The 16,865-nt window shown below is 37.9% G+C and overlaps 1 protein-coding gene across 1 annotated transcript in view; it reads left to right on the forward strand.

The window, feature by feature from the left end:
• The window catches only part of tmem63c (transmembrane protein 63C), a gene marked incomplete at its 3' end in the record, with an annotated part of 95,398 nt that extends 78,793 nt beyond the window's left edge, over positions 1-16,605 (forward strand). Inside the window, exons 19-23 of the mRNA XM_079832642.1 lie at positions 10,062-10,167; positions 10,863-11,030; positions 12,503-12,618; positions 16,089-16,163; positions 16,381-16,605. Of these exons, the coding sequence (XP_079688768.1) occupies positions 10,062-10,167; positions 10,863-11,030; positions 12,503-12,618; positions 16,089-16,163; positions 16,381-16,605 (690 nt within the window). The remainder of the gene's footprint in view (positions 1-10,061; positions 10,168-10,862; positions 11,031-12,502; positions 12,619-16,088; positions 16,164-16,380) is intronic.
• Between the last annotated feature and the right edge of the window lie 260 nt (positions 16,606-16,865).

Here is a 16,865-nt window from a genome sequence, read left to right on the forward strand (position 1 = left end):
AGTTCACAATATTGATGTTGGGATGTTGAAGGATATATTTTACTATACCTCTTAACATAAATATTATTTCTACTTAATTTTGTTATTTTTATAAAACAAATTATGACTCAACTGCCCTTTCCATAGCTTTCTTCCACTTAAGAAGAGTTGGTCACTTTTAAGGAATTTTTATTTTACTATATCTTTACATAAATATTTTTTTTCTTCTTAAAAACTATTTCGTTATTTTAAAAACCCAATTAATGACTCATCTGCACTTTCCAATAGGTTGGATGTGAGGGGGAAGTACGTAGCTTTCTTCCACTTAAGAAGAGTTGTGCACTTTTAAGCAATTTTTATTTTACTATATCTCTTTACATAATTATTATTATTATTTTTTTTACTTAACTATAATTTCGTTATTTTACTAACCCTAATGAAGGTTGCACGCACTTTTCACAATCCGTTATATGGAGCTATTCAATTTTGATTTTGCATATTGTTTGTTCATGTGAGCACTTTACAATATTTCAATAACATAATTTTTCTTTACCACTTCGTTATTTTGGCTTGGATTTTCGTTTGTTGGAAATATGAACTGAATTTAAAAATGCTTTTGAAATTAAAAACTTTTATAAACGTTTAATAAACAATACATTTTTAAATAAAGACGGTGCAACAGCGCGACAAAGGCACATAGGTTATATAAATTCTCTAATGTGGATAAATGCATATTTTGTACACATCACAATACAACATATAGCCTATATATGTCCTTGTTAGGAGAAAATATATGTCGTTATTATTACGTGAAAAGATGTTAAAACGACATCTCATTATGACATAACTGAGTGGGAAAATAATATGAATGTGGCAGCAATGCGTCAGCATATAGTTTTGTAACCTCTTATTTGGTTAAATGGGTAAACTATAAACATGAAACTAAGCATGTTGGCTCACAATGACTTGTTCTCCATTTAATGTTGAAGAAAATGTTGAATGAAATTAAAGAAAATTAGGGTGAGATCAAGAGAAAAAAGGAAGAAAGAAAAAAGTGTGCAATGGCTCTTATAGGGCTTTAGCGTCCAAGTAAAAGACAAAGTCTTAAATGTTCAAAACATGTTTAATTGGTTGTACTTCACCACAACACGAACATAACATTAAGTGGCGCACAAAGTGGGTATGCTCTATATGCGGCGCATAGGGGCGCAGCCAAAGCGATGGATATATATATATATATATATATATATATATATATATATATATATATATATATATATATATATATATATATATATATATATATATAGCCTATATATATATATATAGGCCTATATATATATTCTATATGTAGCTGCTGTTGTGCGTTTCTAAATCATTTCTGTATTTCCTCAATATTATATAACATTTTAGAGGACTAACAGTCTATAGGTGCCCTCATAAGATTACATAATAGAATTTTGGATAATAATGGAATATCGCGAGTGGGCGCGCCTGGTGGGGGCGCTGGCGATTTGACAGCAAAACGCGCGTCTTTGACGCGTGGTTTACCACAAAAACGCGCTCTTAACGTGCGCTTTGGGGTCATTGAAAACGGGCGTTTCCGTTAAGAACGCGCGCTTATATGGTAGGCCTAAATCACGCGTCGAGAACGCGCGCTATGAGTCGGACAAAACGCATGTTACTAACGTGTAGGCTAAACAGGTAAACCAAACAGGCTGTGCAAACTTGTGTTTTAAGTATCCAAACAGACTAAAGAACGTGCCCTTTCCTTGGTGTTCTCAAAATTGCATGCTCAATTTTTAGGGCACACCTCTTATAAAGTAAAGTTACATATTGTTGACCATCTTTTAAGTAATTACACTATTTACCACGAAACACTATGGCTGTTATAAGAATTAAATTAAATAAGGCTCAACAAAATCCATCTTACTATTTATCAAAATCCACTTACACTCGGAGGTTAAATTGGGCCGGAGCGCACCGGAGCGCAGCTCCGCCTCCTCAGGTCCACAACACACCCTGCTGGAGCTCAGCTCCGTCTCCTTCAGCACGAAATATTATTATTAGACTTTAATTATTGTTCGTCTCCTGACAAATACAGGCTATATGGAATTATCAGATGCCATAAGGCATTAATCGCTGCGTTCTCTGGTTCAGCACCGCGCCCACAGCCATCAAGGTAAACCCGTCACAATTCTAACAGTGAGTTACCATGGAAATCCGCGAACTGCTAGAGGTCTCTCACACTTTACCAACATATCTAACATTTACTAACATGATCGATAAAAATATTAGACACACGCATCAACAGAGATCCGTTCTCTGCAGAAAAAAGCAGCCAATTACAATTCCCTTGTTGTGCAGCCTACCGAAGTTAATGACAAGTTTATCATAATATTCAAGTTGTGTGTTCAGTGCTGTTCGCGAGTGTCATGATAAAATAAACAATAAAAGCATGATAAGTCACGAAAGACAACTGAATTACTGACAGGATGCTGTGCGCGCTCCGAGCGCAACACGGACAAACGGACAAGCATTCTAGCCTTTGTCTTCGGTTGCGCGCCTAAACGGCCAAATCAACACAGAAATATAGGCTATCAAAAGTATTCAAGTATTCACATAAACATAGTAGATGTAAGCACTGTGGGCGTTCACACACACGAAGAGGATTTATACTCATCATTTGGCCAACCTCACAGTGAGAGCCCTGCACAATTAATTCCATATTGCAACTTATTTATTGTTTGCTGCATAATTGTTTGTTTTTAGTTGTGGACCTAATAATTACTATTGTTTACATTTTATTGGGGAAAAAAAGCTTTTTAATAATAATTTTATATAATTTTTGATTGTGGCTCTTTTGGAAAAATGCATTTAACAAAAATGAAAAAAAAAAAAATGGCTCTTTGGTCAAAAAAAGTTCCCAACCCTTTTCAGGGACACTCATCTTTAGGGGAGTATTGTCAAATAATCCACTGCCCACTGACAAGCTATTTATTATTCATTTTTTGGCCTTCAAACTTATTAAAAATGCACATAATGTAGATCAGAGAAATCTAATTTTTCTCGGGGGAGCATTCCCCCGAACCCCCCTAACTACCTCAAATTTGGGACTTCACTGATTTAAAAAAAAAACCTGCTTATGGTCCTAAGTGAACTGTAAAGTATTTATCTTTGTTTGAATAACTCAACTCTAACTTACACAGTAATACTGGAAAAAGAGCCCCTTAAAACACATTAAGTATTTTTCCGGCGCGATTTTGAATGACCATTCACCGTAAATAAGGGCTCCCCCTCCCTACAAAAGCCAATTTACCCACTGCTTACACTGTAATTTCAATTGCCTGAATAATGAAATGAGATTTTAAAATTTATGTTGTAATATAATATTTTAATAATAGAAATATGAATATGTTGGGAAAATGTATTTATTCCATTTATTTTGGCGGCGTAATGGATCATTCAACTATAATTCGTTCTAACCGACTGTTCAAAAACGGTGATTTATGGGAGAACGAAACCCATAGGCCTACTTGGTTTGAATCTATTTTTGTTGGAAAAATAGAGCAAAACTGTAAAAAATGACTACTTGTTGTTTATTGAACTGTTGTATAAAATTAATATCGCATTTTGCAATCGTGCTGATATAGGCTAGTATCTCTGGAAAATAGCACTCTTGCTCGTATGATATTGCTTACCTCATAATTTCCTCTTGAATTACTTTCAAACGAATGTTTTTTTTTTTCGTTATTACCCTATTTTTAATGAAAATACAACAGCAATAAAATAGTAGGCCTACCATAAAAAAACTTGCGTTTATGGAACTTTTGTTAAAAAAACGAATAAGACGGATGACATAAAATAGCTATACCCGAATTATAACAAATAAATAAAAGATATTTGGAAATTCCTCAATGGGAAACCCTCAATTTGTGGTTTGTGTTTTCTGTTATTAACAAAATTGATCTTGCGCTTGTGCCTCCGCTATCTTCCTGTCAATCATCTCGCTCGCGCCTATGATTACAGTTATAGTAAAATTTAAATTCACCATCATCGGTTCCCATCCTCAGCCGATCTGCATGACAGTTTTTGCAACGACCATCAATACTAGATAAATGGGCAAGTAAAAAGGCACGCCATGTTACAATTTAGTAGGAACTAAAGAGCGCTCTAGAATGTTTGGTATGCGACATTATTAGTATTGGGCATGGAGAACCGGTTCCTACTTGGAATCGTTTTAAAATTCAGGGCCGGGTTTCCCAATAACGATGTATCTTAGCTCTAAAGAGCATGTTCTACGAGCGAAGTTACGATCACTCGCAGCAATTCCACGTGCGTTTCCCAAAAATGTAATTAACATGAACATAAGTGCTACTTAAGAGTCGCTGTCCATTTGCGAAGTGCTGAAATATAACCTTATATGGAATCGTTTCCTCTGAACGTTTCACCTAATAATTGTCATCTGATGTGGATTAGCAATCAAAACACGTCTATAAAGCAACTACCTACAGGCTGAGGCACTGACAAAATGGCTGAACAAAAAAAAAACAAGAAAAGATACCTTTCAAAAAGACGAAATAAATATCCTCATTTAATTCAGATGTGTATTTATATTTTTGTTTGTTTGTTACCTGCCCTCATAAAAAAAAAAAAAATCCAGTGATCATAAAGTCAGTTTCCACAAAAATATTAAGCAGCAGAACTGTTATTTTTTTTAATCAACATTGATAATAATGAGAATATTAAAATTAACAAAAATAATAAAAAAAAGTGTACAATAAAGTACAATCAAAACCTTATACACTTGAATAAATGCACAATGCACTTGAATAAAGTTAAAGGTGTAATCTGCCGGTTGTCCTGTAGGTGACCTCATAACTCTGTCTTCTTACGATAGCCTACACTTAGAGCTTTATGATTAGGCTACTCAAGAGCACTCGTAGATCTACGCTCATTTTCAAGTGCTACTTAAGTTACGATGCTTTTGGGAAACAGACCTTAATATTAAGATCACTCGTACGATCGTTTTTACGATCAATTTAGGTTTACGATGCTTTTGGGAAACGCAGCCCAGATTATTTTCTTTCTTTTCGTTTCTTTATTGGAATCCGATCATAATGTTAATGTTTGTCAATTTGTGACAGTTTTTTTTATTTGTTAACATTGTTAATAATAATAAAAATGAAATAAACTTATAAGTAGTAAACACTATTGACACTTTTTGGGAAAGTTAACTAATAACTGTAAAATAAATAGCCTATAACAAATATCTAGCCTATACTAATGCAAACTTTTAAATGCTTTCAAAGGCAAAATACATGGAAACGATGTATATGTATCAGGTGTTTTAATTGAAAAATAAGCAAATACTCAAAAGGCAGACGTGGCAAATTACAATAAGTAACAGCAATGAAGTCTCGAATCAAGGGCAAGGAATTAAAAAAATTAAATGAAGAAAATAAAATAAAATACATAGTAAGGAGCTATATTGCTCTTAGCTTATTTAAAAAACTGGCTAATGAAGAAGCTTTTTCACTTGAAAGGCTACAACGTGAAGCAGCAAAAGCTTTAAGTTCATTAGTAAAATGAGAAAAGGAGGGGTTTTCAAAAATCTGCAATTATGAATAAAGTATTTAGCAAGTTCAAATAGGTTATTAATCAATTGTGATCGATCTTTCTTAAGTAAACCAAAATGAATTTGTTTGTATTCAATGAGATTTACACATATAATAATATATGACAGTTTGTACAATTGAGACCAAAGCAATTTGGAGTAATAGGCTAATAATAATAATGAAAAAATATATATGCTCAGTGGTTTCAATATTAGTTCCACAAAATTAACAAGAGTTTTCTCCAATATTAAATTTAGATTTAAGGAATTATTTAGATGGGTATGTAATTTATTATATTGAAATAAAGTTTTCATTTTAGGGAGAGATGGAAAGGTGATAATTAATTCTCTGTATAGGCGTATTGTAAGGCGACGACGTATATATCAGGCGTCTTCTAAGGCGACAGAAACGACGTATGTATCAGGCGTCTTATAAGGCGACGTACATAGAAACGACGTATGTATCAGGCGTCTTATAAGGCGACGTGCCTAGTTCAGACGTTAAAATTTAGTCAATTTCTCACATACGCCGTCGCCACGCCGCCGTAGGTATTCGTTCCTACCATGACGTCGCCGTGACTTCGCCGCCGGTCTGTCGTCTAACGTCTCTATCAATCCCATTCAAAAAAAGACACGGACTGACGGCGACGGATGGGTAGACTGCTCCTTCTCCTTCTTCTGGGAAGTTTGTGAAATGTCACTTTTCGCACGCCATAAGATTGTATTGATTGACGTAACGAGAAGGACGTCTTCGTCCCTTGTACACACCCATGTACACACCCCAACCTCTTGACCCCTCCCCCACGTCAAATCAGGGACACAAAGCGAGGCGCAAAGAAAAATGAAGCGCAAAGGAAAGCTTGCGCCGCAGAGGCACGGATGACGGAAACGCGGATTTAAAGGAGCGGCGCAAAGGTGTTGCAAAGTCAATGCTGCAAGTTTTACTTTGCTAAACTTAATTTTTTCTCTCAGTGGTAACTTTTTTCTTTTGCAATTATTATTTTTTTACTTGCAAAAAAGCATTTTTTTCTCAATATTCTATTTATTTTTGTGCAAAATTATTATTATTTTTTGCAAAACTTTTTTTTTGTTGCAAAACATATTTTTTGTTTGCAAAACATTGTGTTATTTTGCAGATATATGTGGCCCTATTTTGACTCCATATACTTCAGGTTATTAGTTTATTTCTAGTCGGAGGGGCTGTCACTCATGTCAGAAAGTTAGTAACTTTAGTAAATTATGGATCAGCGCTGACTCGAGACGCGAACCGTTTAGAACGATTCAGTCCGATTTGGTGAACTGGTTCGGTTCACTAAAAAGAACCGATTCAAAAGAATGATTCGTTCGCGAACCGGACATCACGGAGATCAGCGATTGCTAACAAAGTTATTTATAGTATCTACTGAGTTGTGAGAGCTGTGCTGTCAGTCAGCGCGAGTTTATTGTGTTTGTATCTGAGAGTTCTGAATAAACACGAGTCCCAGTCACACCGAGTCCTCTTCATCATTATTCTACCAAATTTGTAACACATGCAATGTACCATTACAGCGAGATGAACGAGTTAGTAAGTGTTGAGAATAGCATTATTTCTAGATATGTTCCAATCATATGAATAGCGTCATTGACGCGCATTGAGTAACGTTACACAGCGCAAACAAAGACACAACAGCAGTAATCGAATGTAATCCAGTTTATTGTGGGGAAAGCTGCCTAGCCTAGCCGGATACCCTCACGCTTACCCTCCTTCTGCTTAATCTCACGCCGCGTTTGGGGCCTCCGCTGTGGGCCAGATGCAGTACTGGGGGTCGGGGATGTTGAAGGCCGAGCTTCGGCGTGTGTGAAGTTTATCTCTAAAGATGTGACTGCTGATGTTAAACAGAAAAGACTGTATGCACATTTTAGAACAGATAGACGCGACGAGGACGTACAAAAACACTGACTCACAAGATAGAAAACACGAAAACACTGTTCTGTCGGGAGAGAGAGAAGCCGCTGCGTGTCCACAAATAATAAATAATAAGCTACACATCAGAAATCAATGATCACAGATCAGAAGGAACTGAAGAAAGACTTCTGTTTTCATTTGTACATCCAAACACTGAGAAACTGCCAGTGTTCACTCGTTCACAAGTAACGTTAATGATCTCGAGCGTTTGCATGGGCGTGCCAGATTCTCTGGGCGGAGGAAAGGGAGGAAACCGTTCCTGCTTGGACGTCAAACCAGGAGACTTCAGGATTGGCTCGTCTGGCCTGTCATTTTCTCAAAGGCAGAGAGAGACAGCCAGAACTCGGGTTTACACCGATCAACATTTCTATCCACTTGGGGACAATATTCAGGCTAGGGGAACTCATATTAATGTTGAAATACCTCATAAAATGAAAATTTCATGCCATGGGACCTTTAATGTTGTATCTTTATAAAAGTTCTCAATGATGTTGCAGATGAAATATAATGTGGATAACATTGAATAAATATATTTTTGCCAGGTTAGATACTGATTATTATTCACTCAAACCCCTGTATCTAAACCTCTCTATTTAACCGTCAGACTCACATATCCATCATGTTTGTAGTTTTACAACACTTTATCCGCGTTTTTAGTTCTAGGCGAATCCTTGTCCATCTCAAAATGGGTTGTGGGCAATATTAACCATCAGAGTGTGCAAGGATCTGCAGTACTTCAGATTCTGGCCCGAAAGAGTAGACCATCCAGGTATCTTTGGAATACTCATTTCAACATAATAGTAACATAACATACGTAATAGTAATAGTAACATAACATACGATTTTGGACGTACTAATTCTATTTTCGAATACTATTTAGGACGGATAGTATGCAAATTGGGACGCACCGTGAGGATTTAAATACACAAGATGATGAGTAACAGGTGAGAGACACATCATTGAAACAGTGAATAACTATGGCAACTAAGGAAACTAAACACACAGAAACTGAACACAGGCAAAACAAGACAAAATAACCTCAAAATAAAAGTCCAGGAACACAGAGACACCGGGAATCGTGTTGACAATGATATAATGAAAAATGTTTAAATTTATTTTAACATATCATTTATTCCTGTGATGCAGAACCTTAATTTTCAGCAGCCATTACTTCAATGTTTAGTGTTACATGATCCTTCAAAAATGCTAATATGCTGTTTATCAATTTAATAGGCTTATTATCAACATTGAAAACTGTTGTGTAAACCGTGATGCATTTTTTTTCAGGATTCTTTAAAGTTCAAAAGAACAACTAATAGATTTTTTTGTATCATGTAAAAGTCTTGACTGTCACTTTTTTATCAATTTAATGCATTTTTGCTGAATCAAAGTATTAATTTATTTTTTTTAAATGTGAATGATTGTGTGTTTATACATAAAATACATTTATATGATTAAACTTATACTGATAGTAATTGTCTAGAGCCCCTAATGGAAAATTCACCTATAAAATATATAAAATTATATCTCTTTGATCATTTAATCACATTCATGTTGTTCCAAACGCCTTCACTGTTATTTTTATTGTGGAACACTAGCGCTGCATTCACACGGGCCGTCAATGCTTGACAGAGCACTAGCTATAGTTACAATGTGGGCAGATTGGGCAGTAATTTAGTTGATGTAGTTCATTTATTTGGATATTTAGTTGAAGATTTAGTGTCCCCAACTGAGCAAGCCAAGCCAAAGACAACAGTGGCAAGGAACCAAAACTCCAACAGAGGTGGCATAATGGAGAGAAATAAACCTTGGGAGAAACCAGGCTCAGTCAGGGTGCCAGTTCTCCTCTGGCCAATTAACAAACAGTGTATGATTATTATTCTTGCAACCTTACAGGTCAGAAGTCATATTAAATAGGAATATTCGAAAGATCGGAGTCATCACGCCGGAGACGGGTTTATTGAGGATGACATGTCAGTTAAACAATTATTAAATAGGAATATTCGAAAGATCGGAGTCATCACGCCGGAGACGGGTTTATTGAGGATGACATGTCAGTTAAACAATTATTAAATAGGAATATTCGAAAGATCGGAGTCATCATGCCAGAGACAGGTTTATTGAGGATGCCGTGTCGGTGAGGCAATTTCAAATTTCGTCATAGAGACAACAGCCAGTCATATTACTTTTCCAGTGTTGCATGAACGCAATTGGCTAGCGTCTGCGCTAGGGTATTTGCAAAGGCGATCTGATTGGCTGACGCATGCATTGGTGCTTGAAAAGTTGAAAACGTTTCAATTTCTGCCGCGAGCAACGGCAGTGACGCGACGCAACAGAACCCACAATTCGGTTCAGCAAAGCGTCACCCATTCAAATGAGAAGCACGGCGACGCCCCGTGTGAATGCAGCGTAAACTCTTTTCCATACAACAGCTGTTCTTAGTGACTGTTAATCACCAAAACATATACATTAAATGTCATTCAATTCACTAACAAACTATTTCTCCATTCTTACCCTCAGAGTCAGGCCTATGAGTTTCAGTTTGGTCTTGAGTATGCCTGGACCATGTGCATATTTTCAGTCAGTATGACCTACAGCATCACCTGCCCCATCATTGTACCTTTTGGTGAGTCTGCGTAATTTAAGGGGTTTTACTTTTCAACAAACAAACTTTTCTTTTAGTACTTTGTGTTCCCCTCCCTAATTCCACTTTTCTCCCAATTTGCACTCAAATCCATTTTGTCTATCATCTCCACTGCACCATTTGTCGTATTTTTCTCTTCCTTTCATTTTCTCTGTTCCTTTTTACCCACGGCTCTCTTTTTTTCTTTCCATCACTCTTCATTTCCACCTCTGTGCATGTTCTAATACCTCGTTCCCGTCCTCAGTCAGTGTGTGGGCGTCTGAGCCGTATCTCCAACAGCATCTCAGTATCGCGGTGTGACATGGCCGCTAGGTGCGAACCCGCTGTAGTCTTCCAGACGCTCCGACCCGTCTAGCCGAGATCCAGACGCCCACTCCACGCCTGTTCTGTCACCAATACACACCATGACTGTTTATTTACTATACGCTGACATCCATCATCATGATTTTTCACTTACTTCTGAATTTATTTGGCAACTTGCACACACATGTGGTCTATGTAAACAGGTAAATAGATAAATATTATGTGCAGTGGCATAAAAGGACAGGAAAGCTTGTCAAGATGACCTACCTACAAAGCATTGTTGCTGGATCGCCTGAAAGACGCTTTTAAAAATTACGATGTAATTTTGATGGATAAAAGCTTATTTGTTAACTCCAGCTCTATTCATTTTGCAGGGTTGTTTTACCTTGCGCTGAAGCATATGGTAGATCGGTATAATATCTACTACGCCTATATACCCACAAAGCTCAGCCAGCGGATCCATTCGGCCGCCATTAGTCAAGTGGTGGTGGCGCCCATTCTCTGCATGTTCTGGTTGCTGTTCTTCTCTGTGCTCAGACTGGGTAGGTTCACACAGAAACTCAGATTTTTGGAATTGGATATTGAATCCAACATAATTAAGATCTTAATATTTTGACAAAATATCTTATTACATATCTTAACTATGCACAATGACTGTGACAAAATGTATTGTTGCTCATTGACTGTCATTCGCATTTGGTTTCAATAAAGGGTATGCATTGACATCGCTTTCCCACTGGAACACGCCTCTCTGCCGGACTGAGTGGCAAAAGAGCTGCTGCATGACTGGAGTTAATAGGGGAAACTGCGAGTAAAACAAATGATTATCAGTTTAAACTAAAGACTCCATAGTGTTCCTTACAACATACATAAAGCAATTTTGCCTGTGAACACTTTATATAAATACAATATAGGTAGGAGTAAATCCGGGTGATCACTTATATCAATGTTATATAGCGTCACATCGACTCGTCCAGCCCTAAAACTTGTATTGTATTTTTTTGTCCGTTTTTTTTTTTTTTTTTTAAACATCCAGTTTTGCAGAATATAAGATAGTAAATATTTAATTGATGAGTTGTCAATACAATATATAACAATACAATATATAGGGTATGATTTTACCCCAAAATTCAACATATTGACACAAAATGACAACTGTAAATCTATGTTTTGCTGCCTGGAGTCCAGCTGTTCTGTGAATTGCAGCGATCCATGTGTTTCTCTTTTCTGTAGCTTTCGGCCGTCTGTAAATGTATACCTCTTGATTTCTTGTCAAATCTGTTTGTACAGTCAATCTCAAAGCTCTTTCCCGTTTTAGATATGTTTTGTGTGTTTTTCCACATAAATGTGTACTAAACTAAATACGTTCTAATCAGCTGTGATTGTGCCACATTGCATTAACATAATACTTGCATACGTTTTTTTTAAATAGAACCAAACCACATAAAAAACAATACTGTCAAATCAAATTATTTTCTAGAATAACTGTAACTTGAAATGAAAGCCTAAATGATCTGACATTAGGATGTGTTCATGTTTCACTGTAGAACACGTGTTTATTTGGAGTCAAGACCAGACACTCCAAGACCCAGACCAATACCAGACCCCATAAGACCCCAAGACTAGACCACTCAAGGCCTAGATCCAGACCAAGATCTAATCCCCAATACTCAGACCGAGAACCAGACTTACCATTTTGATGAACTGAAATGGAGAAAATGTGGAATTTATTGCAGCAAATGCTGAGCCCCTTTGACAGTAGCTAATTAGAGCATGACAATCTCTTTGCTGACTTTTTTAATGTAAATTGCAGTCAGGACTGTGGTCTTGTCTAAGGATATAATAATTTACATTTCCAGAACCAGACCCAAACCAAGAGACTAGTAATGAGACCCAGACCCAGACCATGTTTATTGTATGTGGTTTTGAGCGATCTTAAAACCAAGACCACAAAAGCATGTCTCCAACTCTGTTCCATATTAAAGCATTACCTCATGTTTTATCTCTTGCGCAGGTCCAGTGCAGCCCATCACCCTGTTCACCTTCGTAACTCTCCTGTGTTGTATTGTCTTCTCCTGCTTTGGCTTTTGTCTGAAAAAACTACGACCTGACAGATCAACAAGCTATCAGGTCAGCCATGTAAACCTTGATCTTGATGTTTTGTAGAAACATGGTGCATATGCTTTGTAAAATTGTAATGTTCATGAGTTAATGAGTGAACATCAAGGTTATAATTCTGCAAAAATCATCATTAAAAAAAGCTATTATATTTTTGCATTTTGACAATTAAGCACAATTTCCTCCACGATTCTCATGACTTAAATGCAAAAAAATGTAAATGTATTTTTTTTATGGTGAAATGTGACCCTGGCATATCTTTACGACATTGGTGTAAATTAACGAGGGCTTGGGCCAAAAATGCCACCAAAAAAAAATGTCCCCTATTGAGCTCTTGTTTTTTTATATTTATATCATATGATATAGTTAAGCAATATCACACAGGCAGAGTGTTTTTCCTCCAAATATTTTTATATTGATTTTATACAATGGTTAAATAAACATGAAGTTAATATTAAGTGACTTACATTTAAGACACAATATTAAGGATATTGTCTGTTTGAAATTTGTTTTCTAAAGACAGCATAAGCATGTGCATTTCCGAGCAGCACAAAGTGGTATTTCTTTATTGTAGAATCGATTGACTGAATGATTCAATGACTCGTTAAATCATAAAGATGTCACATGCTTATTCCTAAATTACCAGAAGTTTAGAAAAATTTACCCTTTTGCTCCTGGAAAGCAAATTTAATGGGGCAAATATTAGCCAGGGTCATGGGTTTTAGTCCCAGAGAACATGTCCCAGGGAGTGCATAAACTAAAAATTATAAAAAATGTATACCTTGAATGCAATGTCATTTTGTGTTTGCAGTTACCCCACCCATGTCTCATCCATGATTGCTCGTTCATGTACATACACTAGGCCTATATGGACAATAGTACTGGGACATACCGCTTAATAATTGAATTCAGGTGTTCCAATCAGACCGATTGCCACAGGTGTCAAGAACCTAGCCATGCAGTAGACTGAGTAGAGGGTGACACGGGAGTGGATTTTCAAACCTCTCCCATCCCACTCCCACATTCTTTTTGGTTACTTCAGACTGCCCTACAATGTCGGTGAGCACAACTGAGGTATCATTTTCCAACAGTAGTCTTTGCAGCGTGGCTTTCATGTCTGACTCAATTTTGATGATGATTTTCACGGCTACAAAGTGCACTGGGAAGCCTTTCTCTTATATTATTGGTGGTTGGCATTGGCCACAACTGTTACGGGTGTGGAGCACGTCATTCACTTAACCAGCCACACCAAAGCAAACAGGAGAGCATACAGAGACAGGGCAACTAGAATTGAGTTCAAAATTAAAACATATAGTTCATTTATATAAACAGTATATTTGTATAGATGGTATCATATACGATTCCCGGTCCCGCCCACTCCCGGTAAAAAAAATTCTGCTCCCGTCCCAAACACGTGATTAATAGTGATTTTGTTTCCCGTGACCCATGGGATTCCCGTGGGATTCTACCATGCAGTCTGGATTTTAAAAATGTTTGTGAAAAAAAGGGCTGTTCTGAAGATCTCAGTGAATTCAAGAGTGGTACTGTGATAGGAACCCACCTTTGCAGCAAGTCACTTAGTGAAATTTCATCCCTGCTAGATATTCCAAGGTCAACTGCAAGTTGTATTATTGAAAAGTGGAAGTGTTTAGGAACAGCAGCTACTGTTAAAGGGTTAGTTCACCCAAAAATGAAAATTCTGTCATTAATTACTCACCCTCATGTCGTTCGACACCCGTAAGACCTCCGTTCATCTTCGGAACACAAATGAAGATATTTTTGTTGAAAGCTGATGGCTGAGAAAGGCTTCAGATAGGCCTTCATTGGCATTCAGTACATTTAAACTCCCAAGACCCATAAAAGGCACTTAAACCGTCGTTACAAAGTCCATCTCACCACAGTGACTCTACAATAATTTTACGATGCGACGACAATAGTTTTTGTGCGAAAAAAATAAAATAAATAACACCTTTATCCAACTTGTTCTTGTCTTCCGTGTTTGCCTCCACGGCGCATGCGCGAGAATATGACGCAGATCCGGCGTTCGGACACATGACCCAGAAGCGATTTGTTTACAAGCAGAGGAAGACGCGCGTATCTAAGCTGTTGAATTCTACATTGATCGTGCTTTAGGTCTTGACGTAGTTCTCAAAATGGGGTTAAAGTGTGCATTTCATGCATTTCCCGAACCCCGGCGCTACGTCATATTCTCGCGCATGCGTCGTGGAGGCACACACGGAAGACAAGAAGAGGTTGAATCAAGTCGTTATTTTGATTTTTTTTTTGCGCACAAAAACTATTGTCGTTGCATCGTAAAATTATTGTAGAGCCACTGTGGTGAGATGGACTTTGTAACAACGTTTTAAGTGCCTTTTATGGGTCTTGGGAGTTTAAATGTACTGAATGCCAATGGAGGCCTATCTGAAGCCTTTCTCAGCCATCAGCTTTCAACAAAAATATCTTTATTGTGTTCCGAAGATGAACGGAGGTCTTACAGGTGTCGAACGACATGAGGGTGAGTAATTAATGACAGAATTTTTTATTTTTGGGTGAACTAACCCTTTAAGTTGTAATGTCCACATCAGCATAGCGGGGCCACCAAGTGCAGAGGTGCATGGTGCATAAAAAAACAACATTCTGCTGATTCCGTAGCTGAAGAGTTCAAAACTTCCATTAATATCAGCACAAAAACTGTGTCTGTAGCTTCGTGGAATGACTAAGCAGCTGCATGCAAGCCTCACATCACCAAGACCAATGCCAAACATCGGATGGAGTGGTGTAAAGCTCACCGCCACTGGACTTTGGAACAGTGGAAACTAGTTATGCGGAGTGACGAATCACACTTCTCTGTTTGGCAGTCTGATGGGCGAGTCTGGGTTTGGCAGATGCCAGGAGAATATTACCTGCCTAAAGGCATTGTGCCTGTAAAGTTTGGTGGAGGAAGAATAATGAAATGGGGTGGTTTTTCAGGGGTTGGACTTACTTCCATTGAAAAGAAATCTTAATGCTTCAGCAAACCAAGACATTTTGTGGGAACAGTTTTCCAGCATGTCTGTGCCCCAGTGCACAAAGTAAGGTCCATAAAGATGGTGTGGAAGAAACTGACTGGCCCACACAGAGCCCTGACCTCAACCCCATCGAACACCTTTGGGATGATCTGAAATGGAAATTGCGAGCCAGGTTTTCTCGTCAGTGCCTGACATCACAAATGCTCTACTGGATGAATGGGCAGAAATTCCCACAGAAACACTCCAAAATCGTCCTTCCTAGAAGAGTTGTGCAAAAATTCGATCAACTCCTTATTAATATCTATGCATTTAGAATGTGATGTCATTACAGTCCCTGTTGGTGTAATGGTCAGGTGTCCCTATATTTTTGCCCCTATAGTCTATATTAAAATGGTTGGAAAACAATCATGACTGCTTTTAGGAGAATAATGTCCTCGGGCAGTAAAACGTGATTGCAATTCTGCTTTGTTTCAGATGTCCGATCAGACGACAGAAGGAGGCTTCAGTGATGTGGAGAGAAGCACCGTTTCCACCACAACCACAGCTAATGTACCTGCTTATCCCGTCACAGCTCATTTAATTCATCACACTCTCATTTCAAGTCTCTCTTATGAAATTAATTTCTCTCTCTCCTCTAAGGCTTCCACTCACTGTGTCAAAGGCACTTCACATGTAGCATGTTGCATAAACAAACAAAAAAAGAAGCTCTTAAAATAATGACACTCTTGCTTTCCACCCACTCACCTCTCATTCTTTCCCTCCTCAGCTTTTTATAGCCTCCGTCCTGCTGGAGCCAGAGCTGGGCCTGACTCCCATGCCCTCTCCGGCCCACCAGAGCTACGGCACCATGGGGAACAGCCAGAGTTCAGTGTGTGATGCTGAGGAAGTGGAGGAGAAGGATCTGGAGGAAACTTTGGAGACTGAACTCAAGGATGACCCAGATCTCAGCTGCCCTAGCCCACTCATGGACAGTCCTGTGGGTTTCCAGTGACCAACCACTCCCTAACCAACGCTCAAGCCCCATGCCTCATCTTAGCTAGTGGCTGATAAAGAGGCACTTTGCTGCAAACATTTTTCCTCTAAAACCTCCATTTACATGTAAAAGACAACAAATTGCGTCCTTCCAAGCAAACTACTTCAAAAGCTTGTTGGGAATTCACTGACATAGCGGTTTTAGTACTGAGGACTTTGATGAGCTTTCAAAGAAATATCTGAAGTGGATAAAAGCAAAGATCTGTCAAAGAACGAGAC

The sequence above is a fragment of the Gobio gobio genome (genome assembly GCF_949357685.1).
Source record: "Gobio gobio genome assembly, chromosome: 13".
Taxonomy (NCBI): Eukaryota; Metazoa; Chordata; class Actinopteri; order Cypriniformes; family Gobionidae; genus Gobio; species Gobio gobio.